Raw genomic sequence first — 19,323 nt, forward strand, 5'->3', positions numbered from 1 at the left:
GCCTAACGTAGATATGAGGTCATATGACAGACAAAACAGACGGAGACGGTTCTCTTGACCTGTGGGGCAAGGTGACATGGGTGCCCGGTCTCGAGATCCCAGGGTGATGTGTGTTCAACCCCACAAGCTTGAACAGAGGGGTAGGTATGTGGTGTGGTGACCACTGAGTCCGCTAGGGGGCGCTGTGTGGGTGTCCCAGGATGAGTGTGCAGGCACATCCAGTGTGGTAACAGGAGTAGGGTGCTAAAGGACCGTTCCGAAGGTGGGTGGCCTTGAGATGAAGGCTTGATTATGTGCTGATCAACAGAGCTACTGCTGATGTTTTGCTCCAATGTGTTAGGGAGAAGCCTTCAGGTGATTGGTGAGACGGGTGGGATCAATCACCTACAAATCCACCCAGGGTGGGTGTTTAAAATGCCCATAGTAAAGCGTATGTGTATTAATGGCTGTAGGACCTGCGATGAGGTCATAGCCATGTGATCCAGTGGGCGTGGCTATGGACCATATAAGGTGTCCAGGGTAGGTCACATGAGGGAATGCCTGGATTTGGTTGGTCCGTAAGGAAGGTCTTGGCACGCTTCCTGAAGTGCACGTGTGAAGGCTGTGTATGATGGCTGCACGTGTCTGACAGTTCCCAGGAGAGGCAATGAACGTCTGGAGTATGAAGCAGATAGGAGGTAACCCGGACAGGGGAGATTATCTGAGAGACTGAATAGCCTGTTGGCTGGATAAAGCACAGCCTGTGTGACCAAAGGGCTGAGGAAGCAGAGCTCCACTATGAAGATACCCTGTTGTCTGCTATAAGACTGCTGCATGCTGAATTTTGGTTTATGCTGATGAATAAACCGCATGGACTGTTGTTTTATGAAAAAACCCGTGCCGGACCTGGTTTTTTTGGCTGCCCAGCGAGTGTCCCAAACCCTGAATAACGAGCGCTACCTTACAATTTTTTCATGCTGAAATCTGAAATCTAATACTTTAACCATATGATTGTATTTTCCTTACCTCTCCGCCAGAAATAATAGCACAGAGTCTAAACACAGATTGCCTTTTGCAGGCTAACAGCAGATTTTTTTTTTTAGTCAAGGCAGATTTAATACTTAGCTGTTATAATAATTACAGTAACATTTTACCGCTTCGACATTATCCAGTAAAGCAAAAAAAAAAAATCAGATTCAGTTACAATTACAAGAAATAATAAAAAAGAAAATAAATAAAATGTTATTTACATTTTCAAGTACAGTATTACAGTTTGGAATTTATTCTTCCTCTGGGGAATAGCCAATTCAAGAAAGGAAGCAACTAATATGCACGACTCAACTGATAGACGGCACATTTTCACCGAACATTGATTGAAACCATATTTCCTTCTTAGTAGTGTTGGCAACTAGCCACCTCACTCCTGACGTTGAGGCCAGGACTTTCTCTGTTCACTATAAATTAGGTTTGAGTCCAGTTTACCTTTTTTTGTGTCAGTAACAGAAAGCGCCTTTTTTTTATTGGGAATAAACATAATTCATCGCCAAAACAGAACTTGATGCATAGATTTTTTTTTTACAGATTTGTTTGTCAGGAAAATAATTTAAGACTTTAAAAAATATAAATGATAAGATACTGTCCTTATGGCTTTTATATAACACTTGTTGCTCTGGGTTTGAAACTTTAGTATGCAGTCAATATTACAAGATAGACAAAAGGCATTTTGCACTAGGCTTTTTTCTATAAGATTTCGGTAAAATAATGTAGATGTTATTTATGTTTCCCAATGTGTAAAATATTGGTCACATTCTAGTTCTGCTTTCCCCGTTGCATCCTCAGTGGGACTTGCATCTGGAAAGATAATGTATTATTGCTTTGTGCTAGTTTCAAGTAATGGGAAATATAAAATACCATTTAAACCAGTTCCCACAAGGAAGGGGTTGATTTTGGCTGCTTAAAAGGTACAAAATACAAATCAAAATATGACAGAAGGAAGGAAGCCATTAAGTCTGATACATAACTCATATGAAATAAGCATGTAAGTAGGTAAAAAGCATGTGTGCCATTATGTTTTCGCATACTGAATGACAAAGGGATAAAAGAAGCAATGGTCTCTAAAATGATGGTTGCTGTAAAAGTTAACAGTTATGTTATATGTTGGTCTTGTTTTGTATGTTAGATGTCATTGTCAGCAGATTTATTAGGATACTTCTTGCCGTTCTGCTCCTAATAAATAAGAAACTGAGAAAAAAATAATATGTAGATACATTCAGCTATAATTCTGTACACTTCACTTGGGTAGATGACTTTTAAAAATGGCATAAACAAATATGGAATTTTCCAAAAACTCTGCAATAACCATGAAGTTAAGGAGAGTACTGTCAGTCTGTTCTGGCATTTGCTCACGTCCTACTGATCTGAGCTGCGTTGTCTTGTTAAAAGAGATGTTATTCTACTTGTTGATCTGCTTCTACTACTTGCTCTTTCCTGCCTTCCAAGTCTGCCTCCTTGTCTAGCGGCACTTGAAGCTGCTAGTCCATTCCCACGAAATACACTTTGATGTCCGACATCTATATCTAAGCAGTTAAAAGTAAGTGCTACCCCTACATTACTCTTCATCACCCTAGAAGCCCCATCAGATGAGCCATCAAAGCATCTACCAAGGGCAATCTCCTTAGCTGTTCTTGGATCTTGGTCAGTAACTGTATAAATGCCATAGTTATGTCCAAGTGGGTCAAGAGGAGCAAGCATAGTATACTCGTTGGTGTCATTGTTAACTGCCATTGGAAGATGATTTACAAGATACTCATGAAGCATGCTGTTTATGGCATTCCTTCGACAACTTCCTTGAGGAACAATCTTTACAAGTGTACGATCTACCCTGTCTTGATCATACAGCATACCACTACATTTGAATTCCACACATGCTGTAGAAGTGCTGGATTCTTCTAGGTCTCTTGTACTCCGTACATCTCGAATTCCGTAGAGTTGGCCAACTGTTTGAGGGTGTGTGCCACCCATATTTCGAGACCTTACAATAATTTCTTGTGGTCCAATAATTTTAACTTTCATAAAACAAGCCCTGTATTCCATTGGCTTGGGCCACCAGGCTAAGTAGTCTGCAGTCCAGCTCATTGGGTCATCTTCATTAAACGATACGGTATTGAAGTCATATCTATCACCTTCTACTCTGTAAAATCTAAAATGTGCAGCACTATGGGGGGCCGCTTCACATTCTAGCAGTTTGTCATAGGCATAAACAGGGCCATTGCTCTCCTCTGCCACATTTGGAGTTGGTTTAGCCACATTGATGCTGAAAGCTGTCTTCTTGACTTTAGGATCATCATGATCTGTTCTTCTGTAATTCAATTTATTTAAGTAGGGTTGTGGAACACCAATCATATTTGGATTAAATTTTGGAGAAGATTCAACTGGTTCCAACTCTTCACCTCCTAATGTAGCCGTTACAAATGCAGAGTAAGCATCAGGGGTTCTGTCATCACAAAATGCAGGTAAACATGCCCCATTGGAACCAGTTATTGCACTGTCAAATCTTCCCCAAGCTCGAGGATTGGATGAAAATCCTGACTCAGGTTCCATGTTGATTAGGTTCATTACTACACCTTCTATTTGTTCACTTGGCAAAAATCTTTCACTCCTATATGCACGAACTTTCACATAACATCTTCGACTTTCAGGAACATCGAGGTTGAACAATCTTCTCTCCCTTATTTCCATGTTGCCAACAAGAAAGGTTCTCTCTTCTCTTTTACCTCTTTGAACTCTTGATTGTTGAAAGTTTCCTTCTTCTTCCCAAAGACCAGTTTCTGGATTTAGAGACCATAATTTCATGGTTTCAAGGTGTTCTGACATTTTGACTTGGGAAGAGTCTAGGTATACTTTGACTGCTCCAGTATTCAAAGACTCAGTGGCTTTTTCATCCGTAAAGTCTACTGAGAACATTCCATATGAACGTAGTGGCATGGTGTCACCTTCATCATTGACAAAATTTAAGTCACTTTGTACAGCTGTTGCTGTAGATATGTTTCTTGGGTCTAAAAATGTAACACTTGCCTTTACTTGTCCATTGTAGATCTCTCCGTTTTGTCGATAGAAAGAATTTGGTGGAATTTCCAATTCAGCTATAGGATCAATGTTTTCTACATCTCCTAATAATATCTGGTTTGTCTTCATAGAGTCCAAAATTACTGGTTCTTTTTTCCTCAGAAGAAGAACCTCATGAAATACAGCACCTCCCTTTTTATTGAAGGGAAGAACCTTTGTAGTATTAACAAATTTTTGTAGTCGGTCAACGAAAGTAAGAACCAACCTTTCTGTTTCTGCAGGAACCTGAATGGAAAAGGTGCCTTTATAACCTGTCATGCTAACTCTGGTATTTCCCATGTAAATGTGTCCAAATCGCATTGGTTCTCCAGTATCAGATGCCACTGCTCTTCCACGGACAATTATTTTGGTGTCCACACACTTTAAGCAACCACATTGCACAGCCACTTTAATGGGGAGTACATAACCCTGGCAGGAGACTTCTTTTAGTTCTGTCTTAGTAATTCCACAGCAGTAAGGCACAGTGTCCTTGCATCGCAGTCCATTGTCCAGATCCCCAGGGCAAGATGTAGAGGGACATTTCCCCACATTGTAGTACAGTGAATTAGTGCCATTTTGAAAACAATCATGAGGAAGTTGGATGAGATGATTCTCCGGGTGTGGATTGCAGGCATGATCATCTTGAGCTGTAGAAAGCAAAATCCTTTTTAATAATGACACTTCACTGATAAGTTATTACTTGACATTGATCACACTTAAGCTGCACAGATTCATTGAACGTTAAACCATTAAATGATAACAAGTGACTAATTTGAGAACATTTTTTATAGAAAAATGAGAGGAATACCCATATGATCATATATAACAAATAATAATAATGATAATAATACATGGCATGTACAACAGTTTTTTATTTCACTTTGAACCAGAATTGTTGTACATTTTGCTTAATAAATTTGCTCCATTTTGTGTATGAAAAGTGTTGAAAGTAATAGCTGTAGTTTTAAGATTATTGAGTTAAGTACAATTTTTTAAGGTTTTATAAACTTTAAGTATTTTTCTATTGTTAAATTGTAACTTACCAATAAGAATGAGTTTAGCGTGACTGGATTTTACAAATCCTGCATCATTTTTAGCCTTACAGTAGTACTCTCCCGCTTGGCTTGGCTTGAGCTTGCGAAGGATCAGCTGGTTACTGGATTTATGGTTTTTTTGCTCCAAAAGTGTTCCATTATGGTACCTGAAAATAAATTATACATTTGTAAAGAAAAAAAAAGTTCCATAACTACACTACAGTGTGAAAATATGCTACTAAAATACCTAAACGGAAAAAGTCACATTGAATATGCAATCTAATCTTCCCATAGCATGCTAAAAAGCAGGAGATGGGTAAATTGAAATAAAAATTTGGGAAAAGAGATTCCGTGTAACTTACATTTTCTTTGTAATCTCTATTTAGGGGTCAAGTGGGAAGTCCTAATTAATGATTGACAGCTATTTCTGTACGCCCAGTGAAGGCTGTCAATCTAAATAGGACTGATCACCTATGCATATAAAGAGCAGGGTTAATAATTACTAAACTACAATAGATACTGATTGATCAATACGGACATTTTGTTCGCCAGTCTTAATTAAAGGAGCGCTGGAGTAAGAAGCGTCACCAAAATAAATGTACTCCAGATGCTAACTGTATACATTTCTGTAGCAATTTATTCTATTTTTTGGTGTAAATTAAGATACATTTTTCTAGTGTGCATGGTTCTTTGCCACAAAGCTTTGCTCACTTTTTAAAAAGTGTGTTGACCTGGCCAAAATGCGTAAAAACACCAATACTGACAACATTTCATTCAAGGTTGGGGGACACTCGCTTGGCAGCAAATAAACCACATCCGGTACGGGTTTTCCATCAAACCATATCAGTCCGTGAGGTTTATTCACCGTCATAAACCACGGCAGCAAAATACAACATACAGTTCATATCAGCATAGCGTCCATTGTATAGGCTAATCAGCCTCAGTGTTATCTCACCCTTCGGGGTTCCTTATGCGGCTTCATCATCGCATACGTTAGTTCCCTCCAGGGAGCTCTCAGGCACACATCGCCATTGCTCACACACAGCCGCTCCACAGCCTGTTAGGAGATCCTTCTCCTCAAGGGACCTTCCAAACTGGGCCAATCAGGTCCCAGCATTCACCCATGTGACCTACCCTGGCTACCATATATAGTCCGTAGCCACGCCCACCGGGTCACATGGCTATGACCTCATCACAGGTCCTTCACATAGCCTTTTACTATAGGTGTTATCAGACACACCCCTGGGTGGATTTGTAGGCAGCTAGAACCCGCCCATCTCTCCAGCTGCCTGAAGGCTTCTCCCTAACACATAGGCACGAAAGATCAGCTCTGCTGATCAGCACATAACCAAGCCTTCATCTCAAAGCCACCCACTTTGAGATACACAGCGGCCACTCAGTATTCTGCCACTCATCCTCTCACTTGGGACATCCACACAGAGCCCCCTAGCGGACACAGTAGTCATTACACCACAATACACAGTTGAAACTGGAATTTAACATACACTACATAAAAATACACATCTGCATGTTTTTCTCAATGTCTGACATGAGATGAGAATAAACCTTTCCCTTTTTCGGTCAAATAGGATTACCATAATTATTAATATTTGCCAACTGCCAGAATATTGAGAGAGAGAGAGAATGTTTAAGGCATTTTTATTACTTACTGCAAAGTCAAACACTGTTACATACATAAAGATTGCTATGTCTTTAAACACCTCTGGACTGCCCATATGATGATATCATGTGTTTGGAAGCTTCTGAGAGGTTTTTTTTTTTTTACAACATCTGAGTTAATTGGAGACACACATGTTAATGTATTTTAATGCACACGTGAAACACACTGCTTCTTTGTGTAGCATCATGGGAAAATCTCAAGAAATCAGCCAAAATATCAGGAAGAGAATTGTGGACTTGCACAAGTCTGGCTCATCCTTGGGTACAATTTCAAGATAACTGAAGCTGCCTTGTTCATCTGTACAAGCAATTATAATTACAAGTACAAACAAGATGGGAATGGCTTTGGTCTGACATGTGCATATCAACCCAAGGACAAAAGCAAAAGTTCTTGTGAAGATGATGGCGGAAGCTGGTAAGATTGTGTCAATATCCACAGTATAACGAGTACTGTATCAACATGAGCTGAAAGCCATTACTCCAAAGGAAACATAAAAAAGCCTGATTGCAAGTGCACACAAGAACAAACACCTTAATGTTTGGAGACATGTCCTGTGGTCTGATGAAACTAGAATTGAACTTTTTGGGCATAATGACAATTGCTATGTTTGGAGGAGAAGAAAGGGAGAAGCTTGGAAGCCATCCCAACACGGGGGTGGCAGCATCATGTTGTGGGGTTGTTTTACTGCAGTAGGTACTGGTGCACTACACAAAATAGATGGTATCATGAGAAAAGAAGATTATGTGGCAATACTGAAGCAACATCTCAAGACATCAGCCAGGAAGTGAAAGCTTGGGCGGAAATGGGTCTTCCAAATGGACAATGACCCGAAGCATGATGACTAAATGGTAACAAAGTGGCTAAAGGATAACAAAGCCAGTGTTTTAGAGCAGCCATCTGAAAGCCCTGATCTCAATCCTATTTAAAATTTGTGGGCAAAGCTGAAAACGCCGGTGCGAGCAAGGCGACCTACAAACATGGATCATCGACACCAGTTTTGTCAGGAGGAATGGGAACATATTCTGACAAACTATTGTGAGAAGCTTGTGGAAGGAAGTCCCAAATGTTTGACCCAAGTCATTCAGATGAAGGGCAATGGTATCAAATACTAATTAAATGTATGTAAAATTTTGACTTTGCAGTAAGTAATAAAAATGCCTTAACTTTCTTTCTCTCTCTCATTATTCTGACATTTGGCAAATATTAATAATTATGGTAATCCTAATTGACCTAAAACGGGAAAGGTTTATTCTGATTTCATGTCAGATGTTGAGAAAAACATGCAGATGTGTCTTTTTATATAGTGTACGTAAACTTTCAGTTTCAACTGTATATATATATATATATATATATATATATATAGATATATATATGTCAAGAAAAAACTGTAATAGTACCGAAGCAATACCTTATTGAAGTGCACACTTCCCCAACCAGTGTTCAATTGGCATAGCAGGATAAGTAGCAAAAAATAGGGAAGCAGCACATGAAGTAAAAAAAGTGAACTTTAATGCCCAATGGCGTGGCAGCGTTTCGGATGTGAAATCCTTTTTCAAAAGGATTTCACATCCGAAACGTTGCAGTGCCATTGGGCATTAAAGCACACTTTTTTTGACTCCATGTGTGCTGTTTCCCTGTTTTTTTTTCTATATATACTGTGTATATATATATATATATATATATATATATATATATATATATATATATATATATATGCAACTTCTTTTTAACATGTTGTTCATAGGCTGCACAGGGTTTCAAATCTGACAGGTTAACTTTGAGAGGATGTTTCATATTAATTGATGGGGATGCATAACACCACATAACCTTTCAAAAGAGGTTCTGCAGCAGCTGAAGTATGTATTATAAAAAATAATATGCTTTATACTACCTACAGTATCTTAATATAAGAATACTAAAAGTCACCACGTAGATATATGACCTTTATGTATGCACTTGGCCCAGGAATGGACACAGAAAGGACAAGGTCTTCATGCCATAACAGTATATTTGGTTCCTTTGCAGTCCAATAACACACTCCTTTATGTGTCTATGACACAAGCTGCTATCTAGTTTGAAGGAGAAAGTGGGCCCCCTTATCTCTTGGGTCGCTGTGCGACTTCACCGGTTGCTCCGATGGTTTGTCCGTCCCTGACGCGGCTTGCAGTCTGGTGTTTCTATGTGAACACAGAACCCCATTACTATCTCTAACAGTTTTAGGCCACATGTACACATTCAGTATTCGGTCAGTATTTTACCTCAGTTTTTGTAACCCAAACCAGGAGTGGGTGATAAATACAGAAGTGGTGACGTGCTTCTATTATACTTTTCCTTTGATTGTTCCTCTCCTGGTTTTGGCTTAGAAATACTGATGGAAAAAACGGAACAAATATTCAACGTGTGCACGTGGCCTATATTATGCCATATATATTGCTCCAAATATACTTATCTGTAGAATCAATTTTAGTAGAAATGTGGCTCTTTAGTAGATGGGAATGTGCTATTAGGCCGTTATAGGTTTTGTTTCCGCTCACAATGAAGAACATGACTTGGCTTTGAGAAGTTTAGAAATGTAGTATCCTTATACAATCATTATATTCACAAATTTCAGTACTAATTGAAAAGTAACTGATGCCTTCATTACACATGTCTAATTCATACTGGAATGTTGGTGGCAATTAAGTGAAGTATGTAGCTAGATTTGTCAGTGTCACTTACCAAAGATATTGCTCTACGGCTGGCTCTCCCACAGCATTGCAGCAGAATGTGACGCTTTGCCCCACTCTCCTCACCTTGGCTTCAGGATTTTCTAGCATATAAGGCTTTTCTGTGGAGATAAGGATCACAAAGGAGACACAGTTGAAAAGAGAAACATTTGGAATTGTCCTGTCTTAGCAAACTTTGATTTCAATGATATCTGATAAAACAAAGATCCACTTAATATAGTATTAATGTAAAAAATGTAAATAAGTCAGCTGAACCCACCAATGTTCATATGATTGGCCAACTGGTTTATAACTGTATTCCATGAAAACATGTTAGATGTTAGAAAAAACATTTTGACAGTGAGGGTGACCTATGAGTGGAACAGGTTGCCACGAGAGGTGGTGAGTACTCATTCAATGGAAGTCTTCAAACAGATGCTGGACAGACATCTGTCTGAGATGGTTTAGTGAATCCTGCATTGAGCAGGGTGTTGGACACGATGACCCCGGAGGGGTCCAACTCTAACATTCTAGGACTCAATGATTCCCGAGTTTCTCCCTATGGTTGTCTTTATTTTTGTACAATATAAGATGATGTTAAAAGTATCTGATCACAACATATAGTGGAATTACCTACTCATTACCTTAATTTGTGACTCTTCTTTCTGGATCTCTCTTTTGTAAACAGGAAAGAAATACAGCTATCAAACAGTCATCCTGCACTCCATTATCCAGTGGCCCCTACACTGTAAGTTGCTTTATTTTATTATTAGGTAAGTAGTATCACTAGAAATCTGTGTTGTGGCTTTTGAAACTTCAAGGAAACCAACAATCCCATGGTAAATCAGAATTTGGGTGAATTAAGATTGCTAATTTTTCCTGCTATTGGATTTGCATTGTTTTCTTTATTTTACTTAGTTAATGCCATCATATTCCACAGCACTTTACAGACATCATCATCCCGGTATTCACTGGGGATAGCATTCTAAATTCCCTGTTAGTATGGTATTGGATTCTTGGGAGGGAACCCACACAAACACCGGAGTACACAAACTATTTGCATATATTGCCCTCAGTGGGATCTGATCCCACCACTGAGCCACCATTCTGCACTTTTCAACACTTATTTGGGGTTCCCATGTCTGTCTTCCTTGGATGAGAAGGGAATAACAGCCTTGAGGTCTCAGTCATCAGAGATGGGGTTATAAAAACAGCTGAGAGAAGTTGTGCTACTTTGTTTGCATATCTTCCATTAAATGGGGGTTACAGAAACAGCGTAGCAAAGTGAGCCTCACTGTTGGCATAACTTTAGTTCATTGTTGGCTTCTGTATTTGAGGTTATAAGGATTTCATTCAGTCAATTCATTCATACGCAATATTGAGTTTTGCCCAGAATTCAGTTTTTTCCACTTGATGCACTTGGCCCAGCATTCATGAATCGGTATTATTAATAATAATAATAATAATAATAATAATAATAATAATACATTTTATTTCTATAGCGCCGACATATTCCACAGCACTTTACATTTCAGAGGGGATTTGTACAGACAATAGACATTACAGCATAACAATAGTCACAAAGATTATAACAAATACCAAGAGGAATGAGGGCCCTGCTCGCAAGCTTACAATCTATGAGGAAAAAGGGGAGACACGAAAGGTGGGTGGTAACAATTGCCCTGATTGTTTGGACCAGCCATAATGTTAAGTGTGTAACAGTACAGACACATAGGGCTAATGCATACATAAAGCATGTGGGAACATGATGCGGGTAACCTGGTTATGGTAAAACTTTTGACTGTGCCACCCAGGGATAGATTAGGTTAATGTGTTGAGGCGGTAGGCCAGTCTGAATAAATGCGTTTTCAGGGCACGCTTAAAATTGTGGAGATTGGGGACTAATCGTATTTACCTGGGAAGTGCATTCCAAAGAATTGGTGCAGCATGTGTAAAGTCTTGGAGACGGGAGTGGGAGGTTCTGATTATTGAGGATGCTAACCTCAGGTCATCAGCAGAACGGAGGGCGCGGGTAGGGTGGTATACTGAAACAAGGGAGGAGATGTAGGGTGGTGCTGAGCCATGGAGAGCTTTGTGGGTGAGGGTAATAAGTTTGTACTGGATTCTGGAGTGGATGGGTAGCCAGTGTAATGACTAGCACAAGGTAGAGACATCAGTGTAACGATTGGCGAGGAATATGATCCTGGCTACAGCACAGATTGGAGAGGGGAGAGTTTGGTGAGAGGGAGACCAATTAGAAGAGTTACAATAGTCGAGACGAGAATGAATAAGAGAAACAGTAAGAGTTTTTGCGGAGTCAAAATTAAGAAAAGGTCGAATTCTAGAAATGTTTTTGAGGTGCAGATGACAAGAGCGAGCCAGTGATCGAATGTGGGGGGCAAAGGAAAGCTCGGAGTCAAGTATGACCCCAAGACAGCGGGCATGTTGCTGGGGAGTAATAGTGGAACCACACACGGAAATGGCAATGTCGGGTATAGGTACATTAGTACAGGGAGGAAACACAAGGAGTTCAGTCTTTGACAGGTTCAGGTTCAGATATAGTGAGGACATGTTAGACACAGCGTTTAGACAATTACCGGTGTTTCCTAGAAAGGCTGATGTGATGTCAGGAGAAGAAGCGTATAATTGGGTGTCATCAGCATAGAGATGGTACTGGAAACCAAATTTACTGATTGTTTGACCAATAGGGGCAGTGTACAAGGAGAAGGTGAGAGGAGGAGGAACCGGCAAAAGATACAGTAAAGGAGCGGTCAGAGAGATAGGAGGAGAACCAGGAGAGAACGGTGTCCTTGAGGCCAAAGGAACGGAGCATAGTGAGGAGGAGCTGATGATCCACAGTGTCGATTGCTGCAGAGAGATCCAAGAGAATTATCATGGAGTAATAACCATTTGATTTAGCTGTTAGTAGATCATTAGAGACTTTAGTGAGGGCAGTTTCAGTAGAGTGTAAAGAGCGGAAACCAGATTGGAGAGGGTCGAGAAGAGAGTTATCAAAGAGATAGCAGATAAGACGGGAGTGGACCAGGCGTTCCAGGAGTTTAGAGATGAAGGGAAGATTAGAGACAGGTCTATAGTTAGCGGCACAGTTTTGGTCAAGGGATGGTTTTTTAAGTAGTGGATGTATGATGGCAAGCTTAAATGAGAAGGGAAAGATACCAGAAGAGAGAGAGAGGTTAAATATTTTAGTTAGGTGAGGGGTGACAGCAGGGGAAAGGGACTGGAGGAGATGTGACGGAAATGGGTCACTGGTGCAAGTGGTTGGGCGAGAAGATGCAAGGAGCCTGCTTACTTCTTCTTTCGTCAGTAGATAAACAGTCGCACTCAAGTGTGGATTAATCTTGCCAAAAAATCTTGAAGATTTTGTGAAATTTTTGGATTTTTATTTTATTTCAAATGCATCAAATAGTGTAACACCGCAGACAAAAGAAGTATCCAAAATGTGGGTATATTATACCCACATTTTGGATACTTCTTTTGTCTGCGGTGTTACACTATTTGATGCATTTGAAATAAAATAAAAATCCAAAAATTTCACAAAATCTTCAAGATTTTTTGGCAAGATTAATCCACACTTGAGTGCGACTGTTTATCTACTGACTATTGTTTGTGGACCCTCCACGTACAGTCAGCATCTATCTCCTCCACAGCAAGAGTGCGCGTCTTTCTTCTTTTGCTGTACTTCTTCTTCTTTGACTGGATCAAAATCAGAGAGTGCGCTAGATGCAGTGGGGGAGGGAGGACAGTGCATGGTATGAGGTGATTGGGAGATAATTTCCTGTCGGATCTGGTCAATTTTGTATTTGAAGTAATTGGCCAGATCATTAGCTCGGAGCTCCGTGGTTGGGGCCTGTACTCTTGGGTTGAGTAGAGAATGAAAAGTGCCAAAGAGACGTTTAGGGTTATTGGACAGTGAGGTGATGAGGGAGTTGAAATAGCTTTGTTTGGAGAGGTGAAGGGCAGTGTTGTATGTTCTAAGCATAAACTTATAATGGATGAAATGTTCGTGTAGATTGGATTTTCTCCACAGACGTTCGGCGTACCTGGAGCACCGCTGCAGGAAACGTTTTTGCAGGGTGTGCCAGGGTTGTCGCCGTCTGTGTTGTGGTGTTCTATTTATAGGGGGTGCAAATTCATCCAGGGCACTTTGAAGTGTTTCATTGTAATATTAAAATCCCTGACATTCAAGACACAAAGAAAATATAATATTGTGACATTACGCTTACCTTTCCTCTTCATTCTAATATTGATGGATGAGGATGATCCATTGCGTTGAGGAATTTTTACATTGAGCACAGAGTATTTTTCTAATTTCAACTGCAATGTGCTGTTGGGGCACAAGCCAACCACACGGAACTGGCCTTGGCCATCAGATACTGCTTTCACTTTGGGTTTTTTAGAGATAATATACACATTTACACCAGCAGCTGGCGCTCCATCTGGAAGTGTGACTGTGCCGTACAGTGTTTGGTTCTTGCATTCACACACACTGCAGTCTGCACTTGCTTTACCCATAGGACAGGTGAGGTTGCATACTATGAAGAAAAATAAGGATGAAAGCAACTTTATGACTACGAGATAAGTGTTATCAATAATTCTATTAATTTTTTTTTTACTAATTAGTAATTGATTTGAAATCATAAAATTAAATGGAGGTAATTTTCTTTACCTGTACATGGGGCACCAGTACATCTGCGCCCCTCCTCAGTGGGTCCATTACAGTGATCTTGCCACTGATCCTCTGCTAAACAGGTTCTTCTCCGAATTTGCATGCCATTACTTCCACATCTGGCTGAACACATGCTCCATGGTGACCATTCTGACCATGGATCTTTCGGAACAGTGGGTTGTAAAACTGTAATACAAATACAGTAATATTGTACAAAGCAATGACAATGTGGTGCTTCTTTTTACTGATGTGTTAAATGGTTATTCTCAAGTTGGCTTTTCAGAATCTTTCAGAATCTCACAACTTTCCAATCTCCTTACTTGCTGGTCTCCTTGAGTGACAGTTCTAGTAAGTATTGGAGCTGTAGTATTAGTAGGATTATAAAGCTCAGCAGCACAAGTTCTGCTGTAGTGCAATCACCAATCAGTGGTCTGATTTGGAGTGTACACTGTCATCACTATATTTACACACAGAGGTAACAGGGCATTGGTATAAGCACATTCTCAGTGAGAGCTGTGATTGGGAGATTTGCCATGAAAGCGGTTGATGGTGGGGGCGGGTTATTTATCCTCTCGACTCCTCCCACTCTACAGTCATTCAATCTTCCTAACACTAAACATGGCTGATTAACCCCTCTCATCACTTAATGTGCTGAATGATTTTTCCTATGTTTATGTGGGGGGGTCGACGAGGCAGAAGGTACCTGCGTGCTGGGTCCGGAACGGGAGAGGCTGCATCCACTGTTCCCAGGGGGAAGCCTGAGTGAGGCGGACCTCCCCTTGTTGCCTGGGGGAAGCTCTAGAGAGGAGGGGCTTCATGCTTTCAGAGGGGGGCGGAAGAGGAGCGTGTGGCACCAGGGCAGAGCAGCGTGCAATCAGGTGAGCGGTGTGCTCTGCTCCCCTTCCCGACACAGAGTTCTGGTGCTGCGACAGGACGGGCTGCAGTCAACCAGAAGGGCAGGGACCTCTGTGCTGAGGAAAGCAGTGTGCCCAGTAGTACAGAGAGACAGAGCCGTGAGGCGCAGAGCCATGCAGAGCAGAGCCGTGTAGAGCCGTGTACACAGAGCAGAGGCGAGCAAGGTGTTGCAGCAGCCAAGCCGATCAGCGTCGCCCGCCACCAACAGCGGGGGCCAGGGACATCACGTGTGTGTCCAGTGACCGCCAGAGAGAACCAGGTGCCGTACACTATGTGACCGTGAGTACCACACATGCGCTGCCCCAAGAGAGACCACACATGGGACTGACACTTGCGCCCTGATGTGGACAGAGAATATTTGTCCTGTCCCAGGTTACCTGACTACCCCAGGTAGGATACTTAAGGAGCCACGCTGAGATTGCACAGGACTGTGGCCCGTGCTTTTGTTAGCCAGATCAGTACATGGACAAGGAGCAGTGGAAGATACCGGACACCGACCACTGCCACCAGAAGACGGACCAACGACTACAGTACCATCTTGGAAAAGGCACTGTGCCCGCCGTTTCCGACGCTATTGAATTTGCAGCAGGAGCTGCAGTGTTAGGAATTCCGATACCTGATACGCTTGTTTCCAAAGTGTCATTATTTGTACCGTTGTACTTAACTTTGCCATTTATACTGTTTAACTCTTCACCTCCCTGCATGGAGTATTCCCTGTAAATAAACCTGTCAACCCTTGCTCTGCCTCCTGCCTGTCACTGCATCCCGCGTTCCTGCGATTTCTACATTTATATTACTGAAGCTAACAACCTCAGTGCTACATATCTCCTTTCCAGTACTTTGCCAGTGACTTTGTCACAAAGTGACTAATCACTAAGTGATTCTGCGGGATGAAGTGTCTCAGACGACCCCTCAGTGTCCTCCCGGTGAAACGTCTCCACGGTAGTGTGTTCTCCCGTCCGCTTCACCCCGGACAACAGAGATCTAGCCCACGAGGCTATCCACTACATACTGAAGTGACCTGCCCGTTCACTTTTACGGTGACCTTCAAAACTGCTCCACTTTCTCCTTTTCCTCTCTACTGCTGGTTCTGCTTTACCTTGCTCTTCTCTGAGCTTCCTCTGGATGGCTGGGCATATGCTTCAACGTTGTGGAGTAGTTAGGCAGCTCGGGCATATAGCCCACCTGAACACACAGGGGTCAGGCCCCGGACTGACTATAACCAGGAAGACTCTCCTGTCTTACTCCCCAGCTAACCCCTCTTATATTTAACTATTTACAGTGTGACTTAACCAACTGAACTCTGTGCCCCCATCTAGTGGACATGCTATAAACTGCACTGTCCCTATGATGTACATTGTGCAGAAACATAGCAGCATAAGAAATATAAATCATACAACATAATCAAATATATATAAATACATATATACATGCATGTTTCATAACAAAATTGGAGGTTTAAAGAGGTAAGACTCTCAACCCCTTGCACATGTACCCTTAGGGGTCATCATCCAGAATTTTTATGCCTCAAAAATCTTAAATCTACATCTCCAAATTAACTCAACTTGGTAATAGAGCAGCACTCCAAACTACAGTAAAGGGAAAATTGGTGATATTGACGCTTTAAAAAAAAAAAAGAAACACTTGGACAAAAGTGTTGATGTCAGTACTTTTATATATAAGCTATGGATGTTTTGGAACTCCAGTGAAAATATAATATAGCATTGAAATCACTAAATTTTTAATGCAATATGAAATTGTAAAATTCTACACCTCACCAAAAGTTTTATGCTACATTACTTATATATCCCAGATGATCTCAACCTTTACACTCTGTAAAAATACAATTGTTTTGTAAACGATAAAAAATATAGAAACGGTGAACTCACCAACTGGACACAAGAAACGAACTGAATAATTAGAACAATTTTTGCCTTCTACTTGCTCTGTATTGATACACCAGAATCCCTTAGTCAGGCTGTAATGTACCACTTCTCCTGTCTTTCCTGCTGGAATCCACTCTGTTGTCCGTGCTTCCATACGTCGAGGTTTTGGGCAAACTCTGTTAGGATAGTAGAACCTAATGGCATCCAGGCGCTCATAATCTCCATTGCCACCTGGGTGATCAATGTTGAACCAGGTTGTCCATTGCTGAAATTCTGAGCAGAAATACAATAAAGGAATTAGTATCTCACATATGACAGAGGTAAAGAAACTATCACTGTAACCTAAAAAACTTAAGACCATATTCAAATGAGGACCTTCATTGATGACATCCGTATAGAATAAAGCAGTGTGCTACACTACTTTGACAGTCAGGGTAGTGGAAAACTGATGGGAAAGATGAAAATTGTGAGCAACGTAGAGATGAGTGGATTGATCCTTAGAGGATCGAGTTGGAGATGAATTTCCTGAAGTTTGTTCCACACAAATTCTAACAATCTGTAATTAGATTTGCGATGATTGGTTAAACATAAGCAAAAAATAATGCATGGCGACATTTCACACATTGCTGAAGACTCCGTTAATGGCGTCAGTGTGGACTTGTCCATATTGACCTATAAAAATCAGATCACATGGCCTAGCCCAGTCAATCGTGTGTGGGCTAGCATAGCCAGTATAAAAGTTAGTAGCTGGACAAGGAATGCCTCTTTATGTCTGTACTGTGTAGGGATAGGAGTTCAGGGGCAGGTCACTGAGATATCAGTGACCTGTCTGACTCATGAGCCATACAGATGAATATGTAAGTAGAGCACCACATGAAGACCCCCCCCACAGGCCGCCCCGGAGCACGAGAATCTCATTAACTGAAAACTGCAAATAAAGATTAAACAACCGCAAGACAGATTTCATCAGCCGAGGTATCATTTTAATCAGTATAATGGCACCAGTCTGTAGGTTACTAAGCACAATCCTCCTGACAGGTTCACTTTAAGGATAGCAGAATAGTAAACAAAATTACTTCCCCAAAAACAATAAAAAAAGTGAAAAAAATAAACTGTTACACTTTTTTTATTTTTTACCTACCTTTTTCAATATTCTATTTTGGCAATGGAACATCACAAAAACATACTGTGATCTGTTGATGCATTTTTGGAAAACTTGGAAATGAAAGTAAATATAAAACCCGAGCTGCCCAGGATCCAATATATTCTATAGGAAACCAGATGTGGTATAAATGCTATTTTATTTGTCAACGCGTTTCGAGGTGATGATACGTCTTCAGCTTGATCATTGTGGTTTGTCTTGATGAAGAGGTATGATCACCTCGAAACGTGTTGTCAAATAAAACCGCATACACACCGCATTTGGTTTCCTATTGTATATTGGATCCTCGGCAGCACAGGTTTTATATTCACTTTCATCTGCTTACTATCTGTTTGGTGGATCTGCAGCAGCTGGCTTTGCCTAAAAGCTAATAAAGAGGTTGTGATTTTCACAACCCCCCAAGGTGAGCAAGTCCCGTTTACTCTTTTCTTTGTAATCCGTATAAGACCCTATTTCGCGTATTCCAGTTTTTATCTAAACACAAACTTGATGACTATGTCAAAAGTTTGTAAATACTGTATATTATTACAGCAAATTAAGACATTTAACTGTGTAAGTCTATTTTGCCATACCTGTTTAAATAGTCATACTGGAAAAACATACATGTGATGCTGATATTACAGTCGCTGTTGTTGAGTTTAACCTTTTTGTCCTCTACATGAATCCTGCCATTGATTGTCTAGCATTTCTGGTCGATGTCTTATTTTTCCATGGATGACTAAGTTTTTCATCAAAATTTGGAAACAAATTACCGTAAATATCATACTGTTCAAAATTTAGGCTAAACTCAACACGGGGCATGAGCAATGGACTTGTTGATGCAACAGGAAAAAAAAAATTAATATCATGTATAAAGGCCCCATTACACACAACGATATTGTGAACGATATTGTTGCAACGTCACCAGTTTGGTGACGTTACAGTGATGTCGAAGCGACATTGTTGCGTGTGACATGTAGCAGCGATCAATGATCAGTTGTCTGATCGTTAATCGTTGCCTAATGGTCTGGGCCATATATCTATCATTAGTCTCCCACTGGGCAGCACACATCGCTGCGTGTGACAGCGAGAGACCAACGATCAGCGAGCTCCCAGCGCCATACAGCAGAAGCTGGGAGCTGGTATCCAGGGTAAACAGCGGGTAACTAAGAGCTGCGCGGCACTTAGTTG

At 40.9% G+C, this 19,323-nt stretch overlaps 1 protein-coding gene across 1 annotated transcript in view; it reads right to left on the reverse strand.

The window, feature by feature from the left end:
* Positions 1-1,245: 1,245 nt before the first annotated feature.
* The window catches only part of CILP (cartilage intermediate layer protein), an 87,021-nt gene continuing 68,943 nt past the window's right edge, over positions 1,246-19,323 (reverse strand). The window contains exons 4-9 of the mRNA XM_073568861.1: positions 16,995-17,264; positions 14,191-14,376; positions 13,748-14,056; positions 9,517-9,625; positions 5,127-5,284; positions 1,246-4,730 (exon numbers count right to left, since the gene is read on the reverse strand). Coding sequence (XP_073424962.1) covers positions 2,389-4,730; positions 5,127-5,284; positions 9,517-9,625; positions 13,748-14,056; positions 14,191-14,376; positions 16,995-17,264 — 3,374 coding nt within the window. The 3' untranslated portion in view covers positions 1,246-2,388. The remainder of the gene's footprint in view (positions 4,731-5,126; positions 5,285-9,516; positions 9,626-13,747; positions 14,057-14,190; positions 14,377-16,994; positions 17,265-19,323) is intronic.

Source organism: Dendrobates tinctorius, unplaced genomic scaffold (assembly GCF_039654945.1).
Source record: "Dendrobates tinctorius isolate UK_male_01 unplaced genomic scaffold, ASM3965494v1 ptg000022l, whole genome shotgun sequence".
Lineage (NCBI taxonomy): Eukaryota > Metazoa > Chordata > Amphibia > Anura > Dendrobatidae > Dendrobates > Dendrobates tinctorius.